The sequence below is a fragment of the Myotis lucifugus genome, unplaced genomic scaffold (assembly GCF_000147115.1).
Source record: "Myotis lucifugus unplaced genomic scaffold, Myoluc2.0 scaffold_91, whole genome shotgun sequence".
In the NCBI taxonomy this organism is placed as follows: Eukaryota; Metazoa; Chordata; class Mammalia; order Chiroptera; family Vespertilionidae; genus Myotis; species Myotis lucifugus.
In genome coordinates this window covers 1,265,580-1,293,527 of record NW_005871139.1, presented here as the reverse complement: position 1 = coordinate 1,293,527, position 27,948 = coordinate 1,265,580, and the positions used below count along the sequence as shown (strand labels likewise).

At 38.9% G+C, this 27,948-nt stretch overlaps 1 protein-coding gene across 1 annotated transcript; it reads left to right on the top strand.

The window, feature by feature from the left end:
* Nucleotides 1–27,948, top strand: SLC38A4 (solute carrier family 38 member 4). The gene is given in 16 exon segments (XM_023756287.1): nt 1–152; nt 4,897–4,987; nt 5,498–5,613; nt 8,383–8,456; nt 8,921–9,013; nt 12,833–12,914; nt 13,005–13,087; nt 13,186–13,244; nt 14,101–14,364; nt 14,497–14,576; nt 15,834–15,841; nt 15,844–15,933; nt 17,840–17,964; nt 23,451–23,595; nt 24,906–25,003; nt 26,460–27,948. Coding segments are annotated over 16 exon segments (1,629 nt in total). The 5' UTR covers nt 1–33; the 3' UTR covers nt 26,562–27,948.

Genomic DNA, 27,948 nt, shown 5'->3' with positions numbered 1-27,948 from the left:
TGGTGTGTGGACAAAGCAGCACTGACGGCTCAAATGGATCCTGTGGAACTGGCAAATGTCAACATGGGACCCGATGATGAGAGCTTCAGTGGAGAAAGTGCCCAAGACAGCTACTCCGGGATGGAAAACTTAGAAAAGGCAGCAATGAGCAGGTATGAGGTTAAAAATGACCAGGTTCCATGGGAGAATCAGACAGGTTTATGGACATGGACAACAAGGTGTTTGTCAGGAAGAATGGAATGCATTACCTGTTTGAGAGATAACAATGATATTGATGTTAGCACATCCACTCCCCGTTCCTGAAGTACTGATTATTACACCATTTTTATATGTCAATCCTTTGTGTGGCTAATTTAGAATTAAAGTTATGTTGTTCCTATCCTCATTAATAATATAGAATAACTGAAATGATATTAGCTTATCACTTCTCTTACATATCGGACCATTCTATCTTAGAGTCTTCTTCCTTGACTACCTTTTAACATTTGCTCCATCTCCAGAGTGCTGTAGGGATTCTTTTCTCACTAAAAGTGCCCTATCAGGAAGCTCATTCATAACTATCATGGTTTTTACCCACTAAATATATGCTGTATCTTTAGCCTGTTAGACTTCTTAACTGAAGTCCAAATCATTATATCCCCTGTCTATTACACATCTCGACTGGATGACTCATGTATCTGAACTGCCTTATTTATGAAGTCTAAGTTGTAATGTCTAACATGGAACTCCTGTGATTCCTTTCAAACCCTGCTCCTCTTCTAGTAATTCCCATGTTGGTGAAAGTCCCCACTGTCATTCAAAACTCAACCAAAAGACCTCAGTTGTAAAACCACACACCTCCTACCCCAAACGACACATCCAGTTGGGTCCACCTCATTAATGTTTTAAATTCACTCTCTTCTCTGTATGCATTCTATTGCTACCTACTATAGGCCCTCATCCTCTCTCACCTGTCTTTTACCTGATTGGGCTCCCTGTTAATACATTTTGTTCTCCTCCAACTAGCCCTCCACCTTCTTGCAAAAGTAATCTTTTTTTAAAAAAATATTTTTATTGATTTCAGAGAGGAAGGGAGAGGGAGAGAGAGAAACATCAATGATGAGAGGGAATCATTGATTGGCTGCCTCCTGTACGCCCCCAACTGGGGATCAAGCCCACAAGCTGGGCATGTGCCCTTGACAGGAATTGAACCTGGAACCCTTCAGTCTGCAGACCAATGCTCTATTCACTGAAGCAAACCAGCGAGGGCAAAAGTAATATTTTACTAATGCCATTTGACTCATGTTCCATTCTTGGGTAAAATCTTTCCATGGCTCCCCATTAACTATAAGATAAATATGAGACTATACATTGTTTGGCATGTAAGCCCCTTCATGATCTGTCCCTTACTTCACTCTCCTGTCCTATCTCTTGCCTGCTCCCTGTGTTACCCTCCTATCTTGCCTTGATGAGCCGCTCACAGATCCTTGTGCCTTCACGCATTCTTCTCGGTCTCTCTGGAATGCCCTCTTTTAGTGTCACCTACCCACCTTTCCCTTTCTCTCTAGTGACTCCACTCACCTCCAAGATTCAGCTTAATGGCAGGTCTCCTATGAAGCCTTCCCCCAGGTAGAAGTGGCCCCCCCTCCTTTGCACACCCTCTCCCTATCCAGATACTCATCATGCCACTACAGCAGGCTAATGGCTTCTGTGGTCCCAGCATATGTCCCACTGCCTGGTACATAGCAGGTGCACAATAGTTACTTGATAAGTAAATTAATTTCTCACACAATGTTGTATAATACAAGTTATGCATGACTTAATATACCCAGAATACCTAGAAGGGGATTTTTGAAGTAAGGAATATTATCTTCATGGGGGCTTGTCCTGGAGGTGGGAGTGGCCTGGGGGAGGGGGTGTCAATCGGGGAAAAAGGAGACATATGTAAAACTTTAAACAAACAAACAAAAAGAATATTATCTTCAAACAAGGATGCCTCATTTTATTCACAACACCCAGGAAGGGCCAACAGGAGGAAGCACTGCTCTTCCTCTAAGGAGTCAGTGCAGTGAAGTTTAGTTGGTGAGCTAGAAAGGCCCTGGAACCCTGGCCAGTGGGACCAGTGGTTAGAGTGTTGGCTTGTACACCAAAGGATCTTGGGTTCGATTCCTGGTCAAGGGCCCATACCTAGTTGCAGGTTCTATCCCCAGCCCTAGTCGGGGCATGTGCAGAAGGCAATCAATTGATGTGTCTCTTTCATATTGATATTTCTCTCACACTCTCTTCTCTCTCTCTCTCTCTCTCTCTCTCTCTCTCTCTCTCTCTCCCCATTCCTCCCTCCCTCTCAGCCTCTCTCCTTTTCTCTCTCTCTAAAAATCAATGGAAAAATATCCTTGGGTGAGGATTAATAATAATAAAAAAAAGAAAGACCTCGGAGATGTAAATGATGGTATTTTCTACAGCAGGAAAAACAATGTGGTAAAACATGGGGCTTTGGAGTCTGCATAGTGGTTGCCTAACGCTGGAGAAGGTATTTTCTTCTTTGGGTGTTAGTAGAAAATGCAGACTGGCAAACCAGCACCCACTTTTCTGAGAACAAAATGATACTCAGTAAACGTGTTCTTTCTCCTCTACTGCATCACCCTTGGTAAACTGACCCAAGTCTGAGGGCTCTTTTGTTTCTGAGAAGGATGCACACAGAGAGGAGCTCTGCAGAGGTGGCCAAGCTGAAGGAGACACCGTCCCAAGATCAGTCCTATGGAGCCATTCCATTGCTCCTCTAAAAGCCATAATGGAAAGAGAAAGGGCGCTTTTGTTAAGCTTCATACAGCATGTTCTGGACCATTCACAGTGCCTTACCTTTCACTTCTGATTCAAACATGGGTCATTAGTTTCCAATTTTATAATCACCTTAAAATGGGTTTTGTTTTTATTTGGTTTGAAATGTAAATTTTTGAGAAATTCAACATAATGCATTTATTTGGAATCACTACACTGTGTTTTCAATACATGCTGGGTTCAGTATCAAAACATTGAAGACGCTGGGGACATTCCTCCTATTTTGTACAATCTTGGCATGTTTCTTGAGCACAACTCATCCCAGGCCAAAATAAGAGCATGCAAATGCCTTGGAGAAAAATCTAATTACTTCCACATTCTAAATTTTAAAAACTACTCATGGACTAAAGGATTCTAGTTTACTGATGAAGGTAAAAAAGTAGAATGCTGGGTATTCCAGAGTTTAAATCACTTTTGTTTTTATCCTTAGGCCCATTTTAGGCTCCATTTCATCTTATTGTCTCATATTCCAATTATGAATATTATATGCCAGTCTCCACATAGCAAGTATATTAACTACAGACTAAATAAAACACAAAGGCGTGCAGTGCAGAGATGGAAGAAGGCGGCACCTGAGGGCGTTACGCTTCCTATGAGAAATAGGAGGAGAATGGCAGGAAATGTTCCAACCTGGATGTACACTTGAGGGTCTTGAAAACCCACACCTCAGGTTCTAGAAAGCACATAGAACTTTGTGATCTTGTCTGCTGGTTCTGTCGACACCTGTGATCATTGTTCTCTATTCTCAAAAAGTAACCTCGTCATCCCTCTTCCTCACAAGGTTCCTTTCAGGATTAGTTCCTATTATTAAATATAAGCGGCACAGATCTCCCATAATAATTATTTTCCACTTTTTTATTTATAAGGGTCATTTTAATAAAATGTCCTCCAATTGTTTTATCTTACTCTGTCATGTAAGAAATGCCCTAAAAATTGCAATCGATCTCATTAGAAAGCACTTTGAAGAAGCATGCATAGTTGAGCATTTCATATGACCAAAAGAAAGCCTTGTGATACTGTGCAGTGTCCATAGGCAATGGTGGCAGCTGGACTCATTAGTCAAGCCTTTGGAAATGGGGCTGGTACTAGGTTCATAACCGCAGAGCCCCTGGCCAGCAACTACAGGAACCAACCAGCACAGTGAGGGGTGTGTAGCTTCCAGCCTGCGCACAAGTAGACCATAATCACATGTTCTACCAAGAGTGACATTTTAATGTCCCGCTTTCCTCTCAACTCTTCTCATAATTCATTGGGTTTCTTTAATGTTTCTTAGTTTCATCCATTGTCTAATCACCAAGCCTATTTGCAGAGTGACTCAAATATACAAACTCACACAACAAAAACAACCAAACACAACATCGAGCTACCACTGAACTGCTTTCTAGAGAGGGTTATATGAATAAACAGATGGAGACCAAAAAAAAAAAAAAAAGAGGAAAATATCAGCTATAGGCCCCTGCCTGGGACGGCATGTGGAAGATGCTAGACTTGGGGTGTGGTGGGTGTAAGCATGTGACTTCAATTATATGAGCCATAGTCACCTTGTCCTTAGACTCAGGGCACAGAAGGCCCTCTCATGGGGATATTTGAGCATCAAGTGAGATGAGGACCACAGTGCCTAGTCCGTTAATAAGCATTTATTGAATTAATAAAATGATCTGATTATAGTGTGGGAGGAGTTGAGAAACCTCCATGACGAGTCTTTATCTTTCCTTTGGAAGAGCTCTAAGTGGGAACAAAATGAGCTCTAATTATTCTCTTTATTGCATAATTAATATGAGGAGAAGAAATGTGGTTTTAAAAATTCCAACTGAAGTGCCAATACTTTCTTCTTTCATAACTTCCTCCTTCCCTCCCCTAACTGGAGCACAGTCACTGGGCTGGAAGGGACACTCGTATGGAGGAGAAGAGAAAAAAGTTTTAGGCGTCCTGTTTTTCCTCCCCTTATTCCATCACTTAAATCACCTGAAACATAGATATAATTCAGAGCATTTGCTTAGATGTATTTACTTTCTTTTTATTTTTTTTATTTTATAGATGTATTTACTTTCTTATTTTTCTTTTTCTATTCTCGTTCAGTCAATTTACTAATGAAGATGATGAAAGTCAGAAATTCCTGACAAATGGATTTTTGGGGAAAAAGAAGCTGGCAGATTATGATGATGAACATGTAAGTGAATCTCTGCTTTCAGGCAATAAACAGGACTTGAGGGTGTCTGATCTACCCAGGTCTCTGTGGGAAAACAGTGTGACTGAAATTTTCCAAGCCTTGATCAGCACATTCTCTGTTTATTCAGGCCCTTACTGGAATAAGGGCTTGTTTTTCCTGTTCGCCATATGGCTACATAAATCATTTATGAAATTTATTTGTTTTTTGGAGAAATCATTCTAACCCAAATGCAATCAGCAATCATACATGTTTTCCCTTCTTTGTGATACTCAACCTGTATTTTTTTAAACTGAGATCCTTGCTAGAGCTAAGCACTGAATTCCATTGACAATTACATGCTTTTATTGAAGTTGAGTCAATAAAAAAGCTTTTATTCACTGTGATGTTATCTTAGTCTTCAAGCTCAGACTATAATCTCCTCCAGTAAAGATAATGTAAAAATAAGAATAATCCCAAACTGGCTCATTCTCTGGTAGTTATTTGCTGATAATCTGTCCCTTTTTCTTCAAGCATCCTGGAAACACCTCGTTTGGAATGTCTTCATTTAACCTGAGTAATGCCATCATGGGCAGTGGAATCTTGGGCCTGTCCTATGCCATGGCCAACACAGGGATCATACTGTTTGTGTAAGTGAATGGACATGTCCACATTTGGTTTGAAGCCCATATATACCTGGTGTTCTATTAATTAACAATCTGAATTTTGATCTTTGTGAACAGAAATAATCTGAGAAAATAGCATATTCCTCTTGCTTTTAGATAAAACAGCAACCTGAGGAAGAATCAGAGTAGTTGAATCATAGTACGTGTTCAACCAACTGTCCCTAATCAAATGGCAGAAACTGTATGCTCTCAACCAACCACAGTGATGGAGAAGCCCCCCACCACAGCCTATAGGACCATTAAAAAACTAATTCATTATTTAGTGGATGCTTAAAATAATTTGGTGTTTAGTAGTCAAAAGATCTTTCTCAGAAGCAAAGCTGACTTTATAACACTTTTGGGAAAAAGACCCACTTTAAACCAGGGCCCTACATACCCTGGTTCTATGGCACACCTCATCTCTCATGTCCCTGGGCACCAGATATACTGGGCACATTAGCCTTTTCTCCATTCTATGAATGCGCCATGTTTCCTCTTACCACAGGGCCTTTGCACATGCTCTTGGAAATCCTCTTTCCTTTTCATGTAGTAACTCCTGATATCTCAGCTCAGCCTCACATCTGTGCTGCCTTCCCTGACCTCCATGACTGGGACAAACCACCTTACCACCTTTATTATGCACTTACTCACCATTTTTAATGTTTCAGTATAGTTGTGTGACTTATTTGATAAATGTGTATCTCCCTTGCTACACTGTAACCTCCAGAGAGTAGAGTCCAGGTCTGATTTTACTCATCACATGTTTGTATCCCCAAGACCTAGTACAGGCTTGGCACAGGGAATATTTGTGGAGAGGCCCAAGTTGATTCCTAAACCTATGCACTGTAATCAAATGTGGTCAAAAGCTGCCTGAGATTAGTAACGTCACACAGCTGACCTGGAGGAAGGATACTGCATTGTCGGTGACAGACAGCCACAGGTGCTTGGGTGCATTACATCCTGCCTGGTATTTTCCAAGACACAGTTGGCAGCACTGGAATTCTTCACAGGAATCAAGTCTGATATTAGTCAGGCATCAGTGTGAATGCAGATCACAATCTCTAATGCAATGCTAGAGCATTAAATAACTGTCTAAGAATGCAATATTTATATTACAAATATATGCTATTTATGTTCTGAACATCACTTATGATTAGATAACCACACAGCTATTTGAGGGCTAAGGATCAAGCAGGACTATAAATATTTACATTGAGTTAGTGCTTTCATTGAAGTGTTTTAGCTATAAGATTTTTTAGCTGAATGGGTTTTTATATCAACTTTACTTTTATAAGCCATGTTTGAAATAAACTCATTTTTTAAATTCTCTGAATCTTCCTAGCTAGAGATGTATTCACATATGTAGCTGCGTATGTAATGTCTTCTCATTAATTACACATACTATCAATAATTAGGAAGTTAGCATAGATCACTGGTGAACAGAAAAACTAAACATTTCCCCCAAGGCTAGAGCCACAGGCCATTTTCACGGGAGGAAAATATTCCAGTTTTAGAACCAAGGGCCTCACTTCAGGCTTACAAACATGCGGCAGGTTCATTTGGCCAGAGAAGCTAAATTGCTCTACATTGTGGGTATGTTTTCTGTGTAAGCAGCTCAGACTGGATTCAGCTCTCTCCCTTAATTCACAGCAAGTGACACAGTGTTTCATTGGTTTTACTCTGTTTGCCAAAGCAAGCTTGTGTTTAGAATACTGGGAATGTCCAGTATTTTTCCAAGTGACAAAATGATGTCATCTGAAATATATAATTCTTTAAGAACAGGTAAGCTCATAAGGCATGCAGAAGAACACATGAACAAGTCATTGATTAGTCAGTTCTGGCACAACAAAGTTAGAGTCATTATAAAATTAGTTAACTTGTGGTCCAAATGTACAGTTGCAACACTGACTGCAGCGGGAGTTACCAAAGGACATGATCAACTGTGGGAAAATGTTTAGTGTGCTCTCTTCATGTGAAAACAGACAAAGAATGTGATTTTTTTTTAAATGACAGGCAACATTTAGTATTGCTCTTTAAGTTATTACATAAATGCCTCTATTCTTGTTTTTCAAGTCTTGTTTTTGGAGAGACACTGATAACTATCTAGATAAAGAAATCATATATGCATGTAGACAGGTGGAGGGTCCTGAACCAGAAATGATTTTTGTTTTAATACAAGAAAGCAATTTCCCTGCACCCTACACTTACCTTTCTGTTTCTCTATTGCCTGACCCTCTCGTTCACCACTTGACCCCTAATGTGCTGGGATAGTAGTAATGGAGCTCAGACTCTGCTCGCTTCGGCTTTTCTATTTCTAGGTTTTAGAATAAGGTTTAGCCAGACTACTGAATAGCCCTCTATATGTTGGTACAATTATCATGCAAATATGATGTATATAGACCCATGTGCTGAGTAAGCAGATATGGTATTTGCTAATTTTGCTATACATTTAGCACCTAAGTTATGAACCAGATTTTACTACTGGGTAACACTAAAGAAAAAGAGAGAGAGATATTAGGAATTTCAGGTAGTAGGTTTTGGTGCATAAATAATAGCAAATTCCAGCTCTGTAACATTAAAGAGTATGTGTGGAGTTCTGAAAAGAATTTCTAGCTTCCACCAAATCCATACTTTTGGAAAGTTAATGATTGAAAAGACCAATGTGATCATTTATTGTAACATCTGTTATTATGTATTATGTATTATGTATTATGTATTATAGAAACTTATTTCTATTCTCTGTTCCCCTCACAGAATCATGCTGCTTACTGTGGCAATATTATCACTCTATTCAGTTCACCTTTTATTAAAGACTTCAAAGGAAGGAGGTATGCTACCCGTTAAGTCCAAATGTCCTATTTTGATTCTCTTTAAAGGGTATTTCAGTCTATAGCTCCATAACTATAGGATGATTTTGGTCAGTTTCACATTTCATTTTCTCTGAGCCCAATGACATGGTCTCTCGATGTTTTTAGTTATTTGAGCAACTGAGAGAAGTGGAAGTCAACTGGCTCAAGTTGAAGCCAAATAGATAAAAAGATTTTGGCAAATAATCCAAATAATAAGAGTTTCAACTTGCTGCATGGAGCTCACATGAATGAAGCCACTGCTTCTTGTGTAGGGAATATTTTAAAATATTTTGCATTGGTTTTTGATAGTGCATCTTTTGAGTTTATAATTTATATATGGTTCTTATTCATACATTTGAGACTCCAGTGTAGAATTATATTACAGAAATATTTTAGTCATTAAAACAATCTTTTTAACAAGGTTATTTTATCTTTGATTGTAGGGTCTTTGATTTATGAAAAATTGGGGGAAAAGGCATTTGGATGGCCTGGGAAAATCGCAGCTTTTATTTCCATTACAATGCAGAACATTGGAGGTAAGGAGATATAGCCTTCAACAGGCTACTTAAACTTTCTAAAGAATGTTTAATATATAAGAAAACTCTTACACAATACATGAGCACTTTAAATACAGAAAAATAGCTGCTTTGTAGTTTTTAAATTTAAAAAATAAGTTTTAAAAATAGACTTGCTGCCCCTCTTTAATTAAAAATAACAATATGTAACAATGAAATACTATATAAAACCCTACCAATGACTTCTAGAATTAAAATATAGAGTAAAACCTTCCTTGAAATCTGGGTGTCAGCCTAAGTTTTCACTCTCTCCCTAACCCTGAACATCCAATCAAATACCAACTGGCTCCTGTTCATGTTATCTCTTACCTACCTCTTCAATCTTTCCTCTCATTCTGTTCTCACCACTACAGTGATCACCTGAACTTGAATTTCCCCTGCTCCTATCTCCAATTCATCCTACAGACTAACTTTCTCAAATCAAATCTATTCTTGCTTCTACTGTGCATAAAATTCTTCCTTATTATTTTCAAGGTAAAATTTAAACTCTTTGGCCTGATATGTAAGGGCCTTCATCATCTTTCCTCCACCTACCTTTCTGATACCTTTCCTAACCCCCTCAAATCTAACTATCTATCTATCTATCTATCTATCTAGTCATCTATCTATTTCACCTATCTCTCTACTATGTGTCCTGTGTCATCTCATAACAAATTATATTCAGTTCCCCTATTCTTGTAGTTCTCCACCCTAACAAACACAATTACACAGATTTACTCTCTCTCTCTCTCTCTCTCTCTCTCTCTCTCTCTCTTTCTCTTTCTATCTCTATCTCTATCTCTATCTCTATCTCTATCTCTATCTCTATCTCTATCTCTATCTCTATCTCTACTCTTCCCTCCCACAACCCACCACTTCTCTCGGCTTTTAGGAACTAGTGTTCCCTACTTCCTCTGGGCTCCCTTAGACCTCTTTGTAGGTATCTTGTCTGTTACTATTTTTAAAAGGTACTTAAAACCCTTGCATGGATGGTAGGCTTTTGGATTCAGATGCACCTGAATTTGAGTCCATTTCTGTCACTATCTGTGACCTTGGGAAAGTCACGTTGCTCCTTTGAGTCTAATTTTCCATCTATGAAAATGGGAGTAATATTCCATCCTCACAAGGTCGCTGCAAGGATGAAATAAGACAACATATGGCACATGCTTCCTTCCGCCCTGGCTCTCGGATCCGATGTCCATGTCTCTGGAGCCCTTCTGATTATTTTTTAAATGGACATTTGTATAATTATAAGACAAATAAATGCTGTGAACAACTAAAACATTACTTAAAAATATAGATGACAAAGAAATGTTTATGTAAGTCACCCTTAGAAATAACAACTTCAGGTTTTTCTCTGCCAAATTTAATAAGTATATTTTTTTCTGTTAAAATTGGATATTCTTTTAATACTGATTTGCAGTTTGCTTTTTTAAGTTTAACAATATGCCCTGACTGTATCCACGCATTGTCCTTTTTAATGGCTTTTGCATTTTTTTATCGTGCCAGTGTAGCATAATTGGCTTACTGAATCCCTTATTGATAGACAGTTGGATTGTTTCCCATTTTTCACTCTTACAGACGATGCTGCAGTAAATAAACTTGCACAGAGATCTTGCAAATAGGTAACCCTTTTTGACAAATAAAATCACTGGAATTATCTACGATTTCTGGAATGCAGCAATTCTTTTAATAACCTTATCTAACTATATCTGCTCCTGATAATGGATAGTTGTTAAGCAGATAAAATCCAGGCATATATGGATTTATATTTGTTTCTTCTTGTGTTTTTATATGTTAAGACTACAATCTTGAGCAGAATTTGGTAGTATTGACAGGATTGCTTCATTCATTTTACTGGTTTGGGGTCATAAGCATGTCAGCCCCCATCCTCCACCAAATAGACTGCTCTACATTTGGTTCAAATTTTCAGCCTTATCAGGATTTAAAGTATCAAGCATTTCATAGGATTATCTACAGTTGATCTATTTTGTTTGGACAACTGAAATGACCATACACATATTTAGCCCTGAAGACAACAGGCTAAGTGGCAATAGCACCGTCTATTGTTCAAAGTATAGCTACTATTACGCTTCTAAATAATGGCATAAACTATAAAGTGGTGTCTCGATGAAGCCACACACATGACAAGAAGTGTGGCTTTAAGGTAGAAAGATAAAATTTTATATATAGTTCCTAAAAATGCTCTCACTTTGGTTACTCTACTTGATGAGTGGTTATTTTGCCATAAAGGGAATCACTTGTATTTCTGTATTTAGCAACCCCACCTATAGAACGTTTAATTTCCTCAGTCCCCTGAAAATGAACATTTACCATGGGTGTTTCAACACTGGCAGAATCATGTTGACATTACCCAGACAGGTCGGGATCATTCTGAATTTTTGAAGACCAAACACATTAACAGTGGTAACGTCACTGAAAGTCAGCAATAATAGCTCTCTAAAATTGAATGGCACCGCACGAAGCCAGTTAATCAGAAATATCTCGTCTGTTTACTCTCTGTAAGATTTTGCTTTAGCCAAGCTTTGTAAAGATTAACCAGATAGTGTTTGCAGAAGATACAGCAGGTATTGTAAGAATCACTTCACTCCACAATAGAGGAGGAGCACTGGCCTGAAAGCAGGGAACGTGCATTTGGGATGAGGTCTGCCATGTTCGAGCTGCATGATCTTGGACATGCCGTGGAAGCCCTCTGCCCTCAGCTGAGGAATGAAGACAATAATGTACCTCTTGCTGTTTAGATGAGTGATGTGCAGAACTAAAAGTGTGGGGGATTATTATCACCATTATTACTTCCATTTGAGGTTAAGGAAACATCTGTAATATTCATTAGTTTAATGTTAATAGTTCAACTTACAACTTAGCATCTGCTTTAAAATGTGTTAGCAAAAATTCGCCAGGAGGATGTAGCATTCAGCCGAATTCTACATTCAGTTTCAATGTAAAACCCGCCAGTTTATTTTTAATTGAGACTTTTGACGGTGTGTCAAATAACAAATCACTGAGTGGATGGAACTGAGAAAGGGATGTTGCATAAATCCCTACAGTTGTAGGCAAAATTATATAGTATGCATATAGACACATATACTGAACGTTTTTCCAGGGATTGGGTTTATAGATTTCATCTGGTTTTTAGAAGAGTGCATAATCACACATCTATCACTTATCTAAATGCTCAAGAAATGTGGCCACTTCGTATAATTTCTTATTCGGCCAAAGGAAGGCCAGGATGCAGAGGAGGAAAAATTTCATTGACCACGGGAGGAGGAGCTATCCACTCCTGTATTCTTTTATCAAGTATGACACCAGATTAGACAGTGGTCTGAGATTTGGTGTGCCCCTCAGGGAGATACAGAGAGAGTGCTAGAGGGACACGTAGTCTACCCTGGTGCACCCAGGCCTTTTGTTGCCAGGCCCTTCCTCGAGTTATAGACACTATGACAGGATCACCCAGCACAGTCCCTGATGACTTATAACTAATGAGGGGAAAACATTCAAAGTGCAGCTTCACTGAAAACCTCAGAGCAGGATTGAACACAGAATCGTTATTGATACTGTTAGCGAAGTTCCAGACGCAAGAGCCAGAGGGCCAAACGGCTATTTTTGGAAAGAACTTGGAAGCAGTACAGAATACACAGTGGGGAACTTTCCTTGCCATTTGGGGGACTAAATGTGCACCTTACTGGGAAGAATGTGTATCTCAAATGCAAGGACTTCTCACAACTTGCCCGTGACTTTAATGCTGTGCACTCTACTAAGCTGTCATGCTTTTCATTTTAGCTATGTCAAGCTACCTCTTTATCATTAAATACGAACTACCTGAAGTAATCAAAGCATTCATGGGACTTGAAGAAAATACTGGGTAGGTCTTATGTTCTCTCTGTAATAGCAAGTGACTCATTCTAGTTGGTCTTTTCCAATCCCAATATTCTGGTCTGTCTTTCTCTTCTAGAGAATGGTACCTCAATGGCAACTACCTCGTCATATTTGTGTCTGTTGGAATCATTCTCCCACTTTCTCTACTTAAAAATTTAGGTAAAGTTGTTTTTTTATTTTTATTTTTGTTTTGTATTTATAGTAAGCTGATTGTAGATGCCATATTCACCTTCCAGAATTTCTCTGCTAACTCCTAGGTTACCTTGGTTATACCAGTGGATTTTCTCTTACCTGCATGGTGTTTTTTGTCAGTGTGGTAAGTGATTTATTGACATGATTCTTATAGCATGAGATGCGTTTAGTGCCTGAATTAGTGTTCTTTTTTTGTTGTTGTTCAAGCACCTCACTAGCATGAAATGGTTCTTGCATCACAAACAATATTTTTTTTTTGTATTCTAATTTGGAATGAGAAAAGAACAGTCATGAGTTTAAAAATAGTTGAGTTAGAAAGTCAAGACCATTGCTAATAGTATGTTTTAGGCACACAATATATATTTGGACCAAAAGTGGGAACATGACAATAACCTAGTATTTAGAAGGTGGCAGAAGAAGATAAGAGTCCTAGAAGAGAAATGAGTAGGCTACCGAATTAGCCATATCCGCATGAATTAGCCATTTTCTCTTGATCATTCCACCTATGAAGAGAGGGCAACCACAGTGGGATTAAAGAAGAAATCCCTCTCCTCACCTGTCCCCAATCCCCACCAAAAAGGAATTTCTTGTAATATCATGGGTGCCAGATTTTACACAGCATTTCTCCAAAGAGGTGAAGAAGAAGGGAGTTAATAACCCATATTATTATTAGTTTGAAAAAATAAAAGACATGAGGCAGAGCAAGGAAATGATCATCTTTCTAATGGAAGAGTATGAATGAAGCTTAGGATGGATTCATGCAGAATACTGTCTTGTTGACTTTAAGGGGTAGGGCTTCCAACTATAGTTCCAGCTCTTTCCTTAGAACAGAGATGATAGAGGGAGTCTCCATTGTCCCTTAGTCTAAAAGGATTCATCAGCAGAGGCCCCTGACCTTCATCCCATAAGGCACACATACAGATTTTCATATCATTGTGTTCAAAAGGCTAACGCTGTTGTTTTTTTATGATTGGGTCTAGGTGATTTATAAGAAATTCCAAATACCCTGCCCTCTGCCTAATCTGGATCACAATGTTGGAAATCTGACATGCAACAATACATTTCCAATGCACATGGTAATGTTACCCAACAACTCTGAGAGCAGTGGTGTGAACTTCATGATGGATTACACCCACCAGCATCCTGACAACCCGGCCAAGGACTCTCTTCATGGCAGCGGAGTAGAGTATGAAGCACACAGTGATGACAAGTGTCAACCCAAATACTTTGTATTCAACTCCCGGGTAAGTGCAAGGCCTGGGTCTCTAATGAGCCTAGTAGTGTGGCCTCTGAGCGTTTATTTCATAAGCTGAGGTGGCCTGGGATTGCCATCCGTGTTGGAATGCTAAACATGCGGTGTTGTCTTTGTTTTTCAGACGGCCTATGCAATTCCTATCCTAGCATTTGCTTTTGTTTGCCACCCTGAGGTCCTTCCCATCTACAGTGAACTTAAAGAGTAAGGCAGCCATCATTTTAGCATTCTAATTTGCTTTGAAAATGGGCTCATATGTTCAATGGTGCTTTATTCAGTAGCATGGTTTATAGCTTTCTCTCCAGAGAATTTGCGCTGTAACTACTTTTCAGTAATGTGCTTTAACCAGAAAGGTGTGAGTCAGACCCCTCACCGCACTACCTTCTCTACGTCCGTCTCTTCTATTCCTCCACCCTAATGGTCCAGGGGAGGGTCCAGGGAAGGGGAGAAGCCAGTGGCTGTAAGGATTTTGGCAGACACGGAGAATTCAAATTTTAATTTTGGCAGGAAGAAGTGATGTCACTTGAACTGGAAACTACCACACTCATAAAGATAAAAAATTATGGTTAGGGTGACCTTACTAGGCCACTGAGGTCTCCTGTAGTCAGTCCCTAACCCTTGTCTAGAAGACATTGACCACAGAGATGTGCCAATATCTGACCTCCATTGTCTTACCTGTACAATGGAGACACTGGCTAGGCAATCTTGTTTCTTCCAGCTGATATTCTATGTCATTAATACTCTTTGCCCTTTGAGGTTGTTGCATCCACTTGAGGATGAGTTGGATCTGAGCCCACTATAGCAGCTTCCCTCTTTGGCCTTAAGGGATAATGTCATATAATAAGTTCAGCTTCTTTAACACAGACATGAACAATCTCAGTCTTCATTTTTACTAAGTAGCAATAACTTTCCCCATAAATTCTGATTTATTTCATAAAATTTTTTTGGAATTTTAAATTATTTTGATGTCTTGGAAAATCACATGTAGCAGTTACTCTAGAGGCCTGCCAATTGACTTCAAGCCACTGTGTGCCTTCCTGAATGGTTTCTAGAAGCTGTCCAGGTAACAATATCAAGTATCCTGGTAATAATAGAACTCCTAGAGGTAGGGTTTTGCTGATTCACGTAGGTACTTGTCCTCATTAAACCCACCCCACTATGAAATATTAAGGCTTTCATGTTTATTACATTGTTAAATACTCAGTAGACAAGCTTACTTGTCAACAGGAAATAAACTTGTCCTCTTTTAGGAAGGTAGTTGTTTCTAAGACTGAAGGAGTAATGTTTTAGAAAAATGGAAACAAATCCTTTGTAAGACAAATTTAAATAAGCTATGCTTTTGCATCAGGAATGAGGTTTTATAATGGCATACATCCTTTCATTATTTTCTTATTTTCATTTTAAAAAGTGACCTGTTCATAAATTTTAAGAAACAAAACTCAGTGTTCATTTTATTTCCAGTCGGTCCCGGAGAAGATGCAGTCAGTGTCAAATATTTCCATCACGGGGATGCTCATCATGTACCTGCTTGCTGCCCTCTTTGGTTACCTAACATTTTATGGTAGGTCACTCTGTCAAAGTCATTCTCTTTGTGCAAATCCTGGCTGAACTGATCATTAACCCCAGTAGGTATCAATCTTTTAGTTACCCTCTTAAGCAGCATGAATTGTAGATACAAATACTTGGTTAACATGCTCTCTTAACCTTGTCACTTGACCCAAGAAAATAGGACCTGAACCAGCTTGGCTAACAAATTACAACAATTTGTAAATTCATACTTTTTTTAATTCCTCAAATTTAAGTATTTTCCTTCTGGGATAGGTGGTATTTCTTTGGCTTGACTCCCTAGTCCAGTGATGGCGAACCTATGACACGCGCAAACTCATTTTTTTCGTTGATTTTTCTTTGTTAAATGGCACTTAAATATATAAAATAAATATCAAAAATATAAGTATTTGTTTTAGTATGGTTGCAAATATAAAAAAAATTTCTACATGTGACATGGCACCAGAGTTAAGTTAGGGTTTTTCAAAATGCTGACACGCCAAGCTCAAAAGGTTCGCCATCACTGCCCTAGTCCATCTCAGGCTAAAAGCAATGAGAATGAATCCAATTGCATGTTGTAAAGCTCTATTGGTAGAATAACTTCCTACCAAGCAAATGGCAGAAAAAGTACAACATTCTAGAGTTAGAACCTGTTTTTTTATTTACCAGTTAAGTCAAATCTGAGGGCTGGGAGCATTAGGCAACATTTTTTGCTCATCCTATTCTATTCTGTTATCATGAATGGTTTCCTAAAGAAAGAAAAGTACATGCCAGAATTCCCTTCAATCTGGGAATGTACTACCAAAACAAAATGTGACATGGCCCCATTAGATTATGCCTAAAACACTTCCTCTATGGCATCTAAACAGGACACAAAAGGAGTAGGATTGTCATTCCCTTCTCCGAAGCATGGCCCTACAGACAAATTTCAGGGAGTCAAACATTGGCCTGCTAGTATTTGTTCACACTAATCATAAATATACTTTTTGTATAAACTTAACTTTTTGTATTTTTCTGAGTGACTTGGTAAATTAAATTGTTTGCAAGACAAGTTGAGGGGAAAGACTGGGTGAGGAAAAGCACCATTTGATTGACTTTTATTCTATTTGACCAATATTTGGCTATTAACCAAGTACTTGCTTTAGAGTGGGCATTAAGTCCTTGCTGGTTGTGAGTTAATGAAAGTCCGGTCAATACCACTGAAGATATTTTTTTATCCTCTTTGTCTGATTTTGAGGGGAGTAATGGGACAAACAGACTGCATCTGATTCTATTAGCACCTCCTTGTCATTTGTGCTTGAAATTCTAAATGACTGTGTTTTCCAGGAGGGCGGCATCTTAGTCTTAGCACAATATTCATTGAGAGACCCTGTAAAACTCATACTAACTCATCCTTGAATGTTACTTATATTGACTCCGAGTTTCATAAGACAAGCAAAAACTTGAAAAACCCAAATGTATGTGTATCCTTGTTGTCATGGAGTCATAATCGTTGAGCTTGAAAAAATGTTGTAGATCAATTGTACTAGGGCTTCCATACTGGGTTAGGAGAAGCTGCCTCAGGCTGACTGGGCAGGTGGGGGTCGAGGGGGTGGTGGTGACAGGATGTGAGGGACAACTGGTGGTGCTTGGGCCTTTCATGACCTTGAACCAGGGCACCTCAGTCTATCATCTGTTTTGTGATGCTTCAGTGGAGCAGAGATAGATGTATCACCTATTATGCAAAGGCATAATAGCCTCTGCAACGTATGAGCTTCAGGGCCCCTTTGTTCAATGGTCACACAGCTAATAAGCTCAGAGACACGGTAAAAACAGAAGTGTCTGGATTCGCCGACATGAGTTGTTTCTACTGTACTATGTTCCCTCTGTAGAATGTTGCCAGAGGTAACCAAATGGACTCTTTCTATTCTTCCTCTTTGTAGGAGAAGTTGAAGATGAATTGCTTCATGCTTACATCAAAGTGTACACATTCGACACCCCTCTCCTCATGGTACGCCTGGCGGTCCTTGTGGCAGTAACACTAACGGTGCCCATCGTCCTGTTCCCAGTAAGTACATGGAGCTTTGAGGAAAGAATCCTGCTTGACTCCGTAGATTAGTACATATGTTCTGACTTGATATGGGCTTAATTATAATGTGAGTTTGCAATTGCAATGCCCGAGGAATATTATTATTTTTATACAGCATTTTGGAGCCACTTAAAATTGACTATAGAGCAAGTATTTTTAGATGTTAGGTATTTTTAAAGTGTAGGGGGGGGAAATTATGAAATTTATTTTTACTTATTTTCCAGCCTTATTGAGGCTGAAATTTATTTTTAAATTTAAAATCAAAAAACAGATCTTGAACTTCTATCTTGTGCATTAGTAGAAATGAGTAGGAGTTCATATAACTTCTGACACTTGAAAGCCAAAACCACAATAACTTTCAACTCATATTACATTTCACCACAGTTTTGAAGGTATTTCATCTCCCCACCCCAGTTTATTGTGCCACAGTAACAGCCAAAAGTCGTATTATTTAACCTAATTCCTTGAAGACTAATTAAAAGGGGTTCGTGTGAAGTAAATGGCATCCTAAAACCAAATTTTTTGGAAAAGTTACATTATCCATCATATATCTCTTCTACTGCCCCCCAAGTGGACACATGTCCTCATTGGCGAGCCCCTTCCTGGCATTTGCATTGGCGTCAGTTTTGCTGGGATCACAGAGCGGGGCTGGTTGTAGAGATTTGGGCTGCGTGAGTTAAAACCACCACCTATGGATAAACATAGGTCTGTGCTCTCCTGCCAACTCTTCTCCTTTCATAAACACTGAATTTACTCATTCATTTTAGGGGGGAAATAAGCGACACAGTAACCGGCAGTGTCCTGTACAGAATGTTCCATACAGGGCCAAGCAGAGGAGGACTGCTCATATAATGACTCTGTGGTCACTTTAAATGCAGTGTGTGTGCTGAAATATTTTTTGGCACATTCCTTTTTCATGAGTGCATGAAATCAGATCCTTATTGCTATGTTGGCTAATATTTACTGTTAAATAATGTCTTGCCTCTCATATATCTGAAAGTATTTCAAATGACATGTACACAGCTTTAGCCTAAAATCAGCTCCAACATGGATACAAGGCAGAAGACAGCTGTAGACAGGAAGTGTATTATAGGGTAGAATTTCTAAGCAAATCACATCACTGGGAAAAGAATATTGGGAGCCCTTCTTTTTGCATGTAAAGGCCACTAACTACATTTTGGTACACAGTAGGCACATCACTGTTGAATCAAAGCATTTTGTTAAAGAAATCTGGTATGTGCTTCTGCATTGCTTTATTCATAAACCCTGAATACAGTGCTTTTAAGTCTTGGTGTCAGGGGATTAACAGACTTGGCTGTGGTCACAGAGCTAATCAGTACCAGGTAAACTAACACAGCACTCATAGCATGACAGTGATGGCTGGATCATGGCAATGGAAAGTAAAAGTCAGCTTTTCATATACTGGGGACCATTTCACCTCGACATTTATAATCCCAACATCCCCATGGAAATTCTCCCTCTATGTGATAGATACGGCACCACTACCATCAGGAAGGGCAGTAGGCTGGAAATATCCCCCATTAGATGTTTGGTAGAACCAAAGTTGACCATAGGAAATAAATTTCAGAAAAATAACTGCTATTCTTCACTATTTATTTTCACTCAACCTTTGCATTTATGAAACACGGTGCCTGTAATTCTGTTTTGCCCTCACAATGTTACACTGAGATGATCTGTATACTTGTCCACGTTTCTCCTGGTTGTAAATTCCTGGAGGTTAGGGAATGACTGGCGTAGGACAATATCAGCAATGTTTTCCAAGGAAAACCGTTTTCAAATGAATCTGCCTTTTCCTGAGATGTACGAACTCCCTTTTCTAGCAAAAGTGTTAGGCCAGTCCCCTTGCTGACATTTGTCAGCAATTCCAGTTTGGGCGAGGATCTGGGCTGAATAAACCCAGCTCTGTGGATGTGATGGATGGGTCAGCTTCCTTGTCCCAGCCAAGTGCCACAAGGCGACATTCACTTCCCCCAAGGTGATAGAGGACGTTGTTAGTGTTGTTTTTGTTTGTTTCTTACAATTTAGAGCCAGGATTTTCAATGTGTCAAATGCCGAGTCTCAGCATGGTTCTCTTGGCAGGTTTCTATGTGTTAACAGACTCTTGACCAATAAGAAGTGTATTTAGTTTGCCTCAATATCCCCATATAAATAATAGAACAAACAAGCAAATAAAACCTAATCTGGATTAAAATATGTCACTTTTAGGGGTTGGGTTTTTTGTTTTTTGGGTTTTTTACTCTTTTTCTTTCAACATGTAACTGGGCTCTCTTTCTTACAAACCCAGGAAGATATGAGAATGGTTTTGTTGCTGTAAGATGGTTGGATGGTTTTTCCTTTGACTAATCCATTTATTATCTTTCTTTTCTCCAGTTAGATTAGTTTTTTCCTTCTTAGTCAAATGCACATAGTGAGAGCTTGAAATGTTTGTTGGGCAGATGAATAAATGAAGTGAATTAAGATGCGAGCTTTTTCACTGGCAGCCCAACGTTTCTCTTTCTTAGTAGTAGAAGGGAGACGATAGGGGGCAGGGGTGTCTGTTAGTCCTCCCCAAGGACTAATAATGCATATTAGCTTATACTTCCTTTACATAGTACAATTCACACAACACCATGAAAAACAGAAAAGCAAATAATTCTAACAGGTTTGTCAAGAACACGGAGACTCAAATTCCACCTGCCACACCTTACAAAGAGATCAAGTCTCAGATTCTCTAGCTATTTCTATTTCATTATATCATAGTAAAGTCATTCTTTTCATGTCTGTTGCCTTCAGATGTGTTTTTAAGTGTATGTAGAGGTAGGCATAGGAATATGGCAGATGTTGCTATGTAAACTGGAATAGAATCGTGATCCATAGGTATTGTCCTAAGCAATCCTACAAAGTGAAACTGTGATTTACTCCTAAGCAATAGAATTCACTTTTTTTTCTTTTTAGAATTTAGACCTAAGGCTCCCACTTTCTCCTCTCCCTCCGCATTTCTGACTTTCACGTTGGGTCCTACATTAGAACATAGCACCTCCTAAGTAAGGCTCCCGTTCAGAACACGCTCTCTGGGAATAACAAGTTTTCTCTAGAGCTCTGGAACTTTTCTGGAATCATACAGAGTTGGAAGCTATGGCGGTTGCTGGGGACTTCCCCCACCCACAGCATCTGACCCACATTTCCAGGTTCTTATCAGTTTGTGTCTGTAGAGAAAAGGGCACTTAGGTAAGTGGAACAGCAGGCAGTGCTTTGTGGGTAATAAGCCAGAGTGATCTCTATGCTGACATAGGTAAACAGAATTGCTGAGGATCTTTTGATCCCAGGCTCACATCTCAAGGCTGCATTTTAACATGGAATGACCAGCAGGTTTCCTTCCACTCTTTTCCACCTCCCCCTACCATCACCAGCAGCCTGCTGACTCCCTGCTTGCCCTATCGCCCTCTTCAGGAATACACTGGCAACTCTAAACATCTTCAGTTCCGTTTGGATTTTGTTATTTCTTATTCACCATGAGGAGCAAGCTTTCACCATTTACTCCAACCAGTGCTCATTAGGCTAAACCTTCATCCTTCTGGGAGCCATATGACCTTAAGAAACCACTTATACTGTACATACAGGATTGCCTCTAACTCAGCTTATTCAGTTAAATGCGTTATTTTAACAAAGGACTAAAAAGCACTTAGATGTGACCTCTGCCTGGAAATAACCTATATTCTAGTTGTTTATTCTATAAATGTAGCACTTCAGACAAATGAACCCTTTAGCACTATGTATGTACCATAGAAAGCTCATTTCAAGCCCACTGATTAGACCAGATTGGACAGCATTAAATAGGACATAATGTAGAATTTATAAGCTGCTGGGAAAACAAAATAAAGGCATTTGCTTTCCTCAGTCCTTTTCACAATGACTTTCATAATTTTTGCTAATCCAATTTTTAAAATCCGTTACAAAGTCGCTCTTAAACCATTTCCAGAGACTCTCTGGTTTGCCATTCTGGAAATGAAATTGCTTTATAAACCTGAACAGATGGCTTTAATTTTGGTGGAGTGGTATGAAAGGAATGTCATATTAGAAACTGCAAGCAATTCAGTTCGAAGTTTTTGTCGTTCATACATGTGTTTCAAAATACTATATTTTACATTCTCTCTTTTAAGTAAATTCCCATCTCCATGCCATTAAGAGACTTCAGAAGTAAAATTTTAAAGTGCAAATCAATCCCAGCATTTCTAAAAATGTGATGTCCCAGCTTAAATGAAGTGCTCACTTATTGAAAAGCCAATAGACTAATTCCACAAAGTTAAAAGTGTCTTCTAAGAGTCCAAAGATAAGAGTATTTCCAACTTTGTTAAGCTGTTCAAACATAACTGGCGCTCCCTCTCCTCCAAAGGACCTTTTCATCCAATTACATCAGAGTAACTTGAGCAGCTGCTGCCAAAGGAGCCTCTCCTGACCCTTCACCTACTTATTTCAGTCACTAAAATAGGGCTGAAATCTGTCAAGGACCCTGAAGGGAGGGGGAAGATTTGTTCTGTTCCATTTAATTCAACATTTACTGAGTGCCTGCTGTGTGCAACTCTAAGCTAGAAACTCTGAGGAATGTTAACATTATTAGGTCCTGTCCTTTGTCTTTTGTGTATTTATAATCTATAATGGGGGTGGGGGTGACTAAACGGGTAAAAAGAGAAAGGAGTAAACACAGTATCATTTAAAAAAAAAATCAGGTGGGAAAAAAACCATGTTAAGTACAAAGTTAAGAAAAACCCAGGTTTGTAAAGATTCCATTTGCAATCCCATGCAAATCAATTCAGTGCTCACCCTTAATGCTTGCTCCAGTCTGACAAGACATAATTAGAAATCAACAAGGGTTTTACTACCTCTGATTTATATCTCTTATCTGTTATTTTATCTCTTTCTGAGAGATTTTAAGAAAAAAATTATTATACTGTACTTATACTGTATGTACATATGAAAATATGAATTTACTTATTACCACTGAACTGTACACTTAAAAATGGTTAAGATGGTGAATTTTGTGTTATGTGTATTTTATCACAGTAAGAAAATTCTAAAAAAATCAGCATCAAGGTATTTTCTGGGAGAAAAAGGAGAAACAAAGAAAATGCTCCAGAGCAATGAGAATATCTATACATATCAAAGCCTAAGTGACGGTTACAACTGGTTGACTGAACGACCGGTCGCTATGACACCACCAGGGGGCAGATGTCCAATGCAGGAGCTGCCCCCTGGTGGTCAGCACGCTCCCACAGCCAACCTCCCCCGGCCAGTCAACCTCCTGCAGTCCCTCCACCTGGACTGGGCTAGACGGCCCTGATTGGCCCCGATCGATGGCCAGGCTGAGGGACCCCACCCGTGCACGAATTTGTGCACTGGGCCTCTAGTTTTAAATAATAAAGTAAAAAACAAAGCAGTGACCTTGCCTTTGAACTTTCTTGTTTCAGATTCGTACGTCAGTGACAACACTGCTATTTCCCAAAAGGCCCTTCAGCTGGATAAGACATATCGTGATTGCAGCCATGCTTATTGCACTTAACAATATTTTGGTCATCCTTGTGCCAACTATAAAATACATCTTTGGATTCATAGGTAAGTTTCAGAAAGGCTTTTTTTTCCCATCTACTTTTTAAAAAAGAATTTTGTTGTTCAATTACAGTTTACATTCACTATTAATTCGTATTAGTTTCAGGTGTACCGTATACTGGTTAGATAACCATATACTTTATGAAGTGTTCCCCCTGAAATTTCCAGCACCTGTCTGAAATCATACATAGTTATCACAATATTTTTTACTTTATTCCCTAGGCTGTACTTTACATCCCTGTGACTATTTTGTAACTACCGACTTGTACTTCTTAATCCCGCCACCTTTTCATGTAGTCAACTCAAGCTGATAGCCCCTTAAATGGCAGACAGGGAGCCTCTGCTGGGAGGCCAAGAATCCCCATCTGTCTGAGGCTCCCAGGCTTCCTAAGAGTCCCATGGGGCTCCAGCTGTCACCTTCCCTCCCTCCCAGGTGACACTGGAAGTTACTCACACAATCCGAAAATGTTAGTGCCAAAAGCTACCTCACAGGTAGTCTAGTCCAGCTGCCTTTTCTGACAGACGAGGAAACTGAGCCCCACAGAAGTCAAGTCCTATACCTTGGAGTGGACCCTGGGTTTGCACTTAGGTCTTAACTCTGCAGCAAAAAATAAGGGAGACAGATTTTACCCTCGGGATGCTCTCTCAGGTCTGTGATTAGCTGAGAATTACGGATATCTTTGGAGGAGGAGGAGATTGATTTTGTAAAGCATATTATTTCCCTTTACTGTGTGGCCTGCTAATATATTGAATATTTTTATTCTGCTGATTTGGGGGTTTACTACAACTTTAAATACAATACTGTATAAAACTTCTAAAACTTAGGTAAAAGCAACTTGAAAAGTTAGAAGTAAATAGGAAGGGTGTGTGATGCGTTCAGCCTCCTTAGTAGATGCTTATTGTATTACTAGAGGCCCAGTGCACAAATTCGTGCACTGGTGGGGTCCAGTTGGCCCACCCCGATGGGGGCCGATTGGGGGCGGGGCCAGCCAGGGTGAGGGGCCTCAGTTGTTCCTGTCGTTCTGGTCATTCTGCCATTCGGTCACTGGGCTTTTATTATATAGGATTAATTTCCTGTAAATTTGTAACATTTGGTCGTTTTATTATTGATTATAGGTTATGTGTACTTAGTATGCAGCTATGATGTTAGGTATAGTTTAATTTTCCTTATAAACATATCTTCTTTGAATAAGCAACACAGAGGATCTTATAGTGGATTTAGTGCTAAGATTAGGGCAGCTTTAGATCTGGTCTTTGGTTTGCTGAGTCAGATCTGCTATGTAAGACGTTGACCTGTCCGGTGTTTCTCTCCTCAGGGGCTTCTTCTGCCACTATGCTGATCTTCATTCTCCCAGCAGCTTTTTATCTTAAACTTGTCAAGAAAGAACCTCTTCGGTCACCCCAAAAGGTTGGGGTAAGTAAGACTTGCAATTTTCCCCATTATAAGTTGTTCTTTGACTACTCAGAATAAACCAGAAAATACACATGGTTCAAAAAAAATATGAATTGCTGAACAAGAATGAACAATCAAAGATGAATTGGAATTCTCTGGTGGAGAGAAAGAAGGCTGGAGTTCTGGTTCAGATGATTCCAGGTTTTCTTCTCTTCAAATGCCTAATATCTTGGGCTGAGTTCTTCCTACCTGTCAGAGGCTAATGGAGCTCTCCCACAGGCACACATGCATCCTATCCCCCCCACTCAGCGTTTGTGGCACTATTTTATGGGAAATTACACTTTGGCCATATTCGTTAGGTTTGTAAGGCCAAAAGAAAAGATGTTGCTTTTGTTTTCCCATCCGCAGGAGCTTGCTGTCCTCTGGTGTGGACTGAGATCCAGACCAGACGCACTCCTTTCCCAGTTAACCTCTTTAGATATGAAATAGAGTTTTATGAAACTAGAGAGTATGTACTTCTTTTCTGTAATATAACTACAGAAAAATACACTAGAAATAATTGTTTTTCCAATAATTACATATTATCCATGACTGCTTAATAAAGTCTTATATTAAGACTTGAAAAGAATGCCTCTTACTGAATTACACTGAATTTTGCCTGGGAGTCATTCACCTCTTGGGTTTTTTCGGGACAATTTGGTATCAAAAGCTCCTCCAATCATCTCACCCCCAAGTTTCTACTCTAGATAGTCTTGCTTGGGCTTTATAGCAGTGTGACCTTGGCAAGTTACTTGTCCTTTTTGTGACCCGTTTTCAGTTTATCAGATGTAAAAATGAGTAAAATTATATTCTAGATTCTTTCAAGTTAAAAAGAAATTAGCAGCTGCTTCCTAGTATATAGAATTGGGAGATTGACCTGTGTGGTACTAAATAAGGCAGTTTCTAGTGTTACTATTCTAAAGCATTGTATTACACACACACACACACACACACACACACACACACACGCACACACGCACACACATACTTCGTTTTTCCCCCAATATGCAACATATATTAGGATTTTATTTTTGTTTGCTTTATAAATTTTCATCACACCTACTACTCTCTTATGACCTGCCTTTTTTCACCTAAAAGACTGTGAGCTCTCCCCTGGTCATTCAATTGTCTTCTGTTGCTTGACTTTTTAATGATTCCAGGGTATTCCATCATTTTGATGCACCAAATCAATGAACCATTACCGTATTTTGAACATTTGGGTTACAATCTCTCTAATGTATTCACCCTCTTTCCTGAACTAGGGTTCTAAATTGACTGAATTGCTAGGCATGGATAGCTGAGCTATAAGAATAATACAATTCAATAGGCAAATCAGTTTGCTGACTTAGGTAAACAATTTACGGTTTACTGACTTAGCACAAGCTTTGCTAAGTAAGGATGGTTTGTGTGTTCCTAACAAGTTCTCTCTGACTTACAGGCTTTAATTTTCCTCGTGGTTGGCATCATCTTCATGAGTGGAAGCATGGCGCTCATTATCACTGACTGGATTTACAACCCCCCGAATACCAAGCATCACTAACCCAAAGAAAAATACTTTCTTTTTCTACTGGAAGTAGTTACAAATGATGCTCCAAAGGACATGTGAGCTATTTTACCCTGATGATTGGAATGTTATTCATAGGAAGTAACAAGAAGATTCCAAAGATATTCACCAGTAACATCACCAGGCACCTTCAGAAGAGAAAAATCATCATTTTTGTCAAGAGTGGCTGCTTATGTGTTTAAAATCTGTGGTGCACATTTCTACCCAGGTTTTGCCAGAGGAGTATAAGATGATGTATTTTTGCTGTTGTACAAGCAGAATAAGGGTAGCTGAGTGTGATGGTCATCAGATAGTCCCCTCCCCCTTTCCATAGTACCAAATACTTTATTCTCAGAATATCAAACGAAATGCCCTGGTGGCAAAGCTATCACCACTTAAAGCCTTCCCCTAATCTTGCACTAAACACTTTGGATCTATTTAATAACAGGCAAAAGGCATGTCTTACAAACTGTCCCTGTAAGATACATGAATGATCAGATACCAGGCTAGAATATCTTATTATCAACAGTAAAAGAATATTTTGCCCATCCTATTTGTGACATTGAATTAATGACTTCTTCATTTAGACTTTTTTTTAAACATTAAGAGAGGGGTCTTATTTAAATTATAGAGCAACAACAAAAATAATGCTTATAGCTAAACTGCCTGTTCTGGAAGCATTTGCTTTTTCATATTAGTCTTAGTCCTCTTATCATACTTTTATTATTGAACAATGCTCTCCCTCTCGTCTTCCATTCTCATTCAGAATTTTTAGAAGACCACAATTCATGTGGAGGTACACTACCCAGTATTGTTTGATACATTTTTATTTGCTAAACATTCAGTGCAGGAAACTGTGATTGCTATATGTTTGTGTATATAATCTTATTCTGTAGTCGCCAGAATTTTAATGTATGGTACATTTGATTTTTATTTTTTACATGTGTAGTTTGTCTCTCATTACAGTCAAAACATTTATATTATTTGGGGTGAGGGCAGGGAATTAAGTTGATGGGCTCAAAAATCCATTTGTATGTATCTGTCTATTGGGGATATTTTAAATTTGAAACCTAAGTTATACATAGCTCAGTAATGTTCTTTTTCAATGTTTACAGTAATATCATGATCACCTACTAGAAAATAAGTTCTTATTTGCAAATAATTATTAATAATACTGTTCATTTAATTTAGCATAACTACAATAGCATTTAGTTCATTATATCTTAGACAGGTGTTTGCTGACATTTATTTGCCATTTAATACAATGTTGAGTGGTTCTCCATAAAAATAAATGCTAACACTACAAGGAGAAGCAAACTATTATTTTTGCTCACTTCTACAACATACATGAAATGGATTTAAAAAATAGTACTTACTGCCTGGA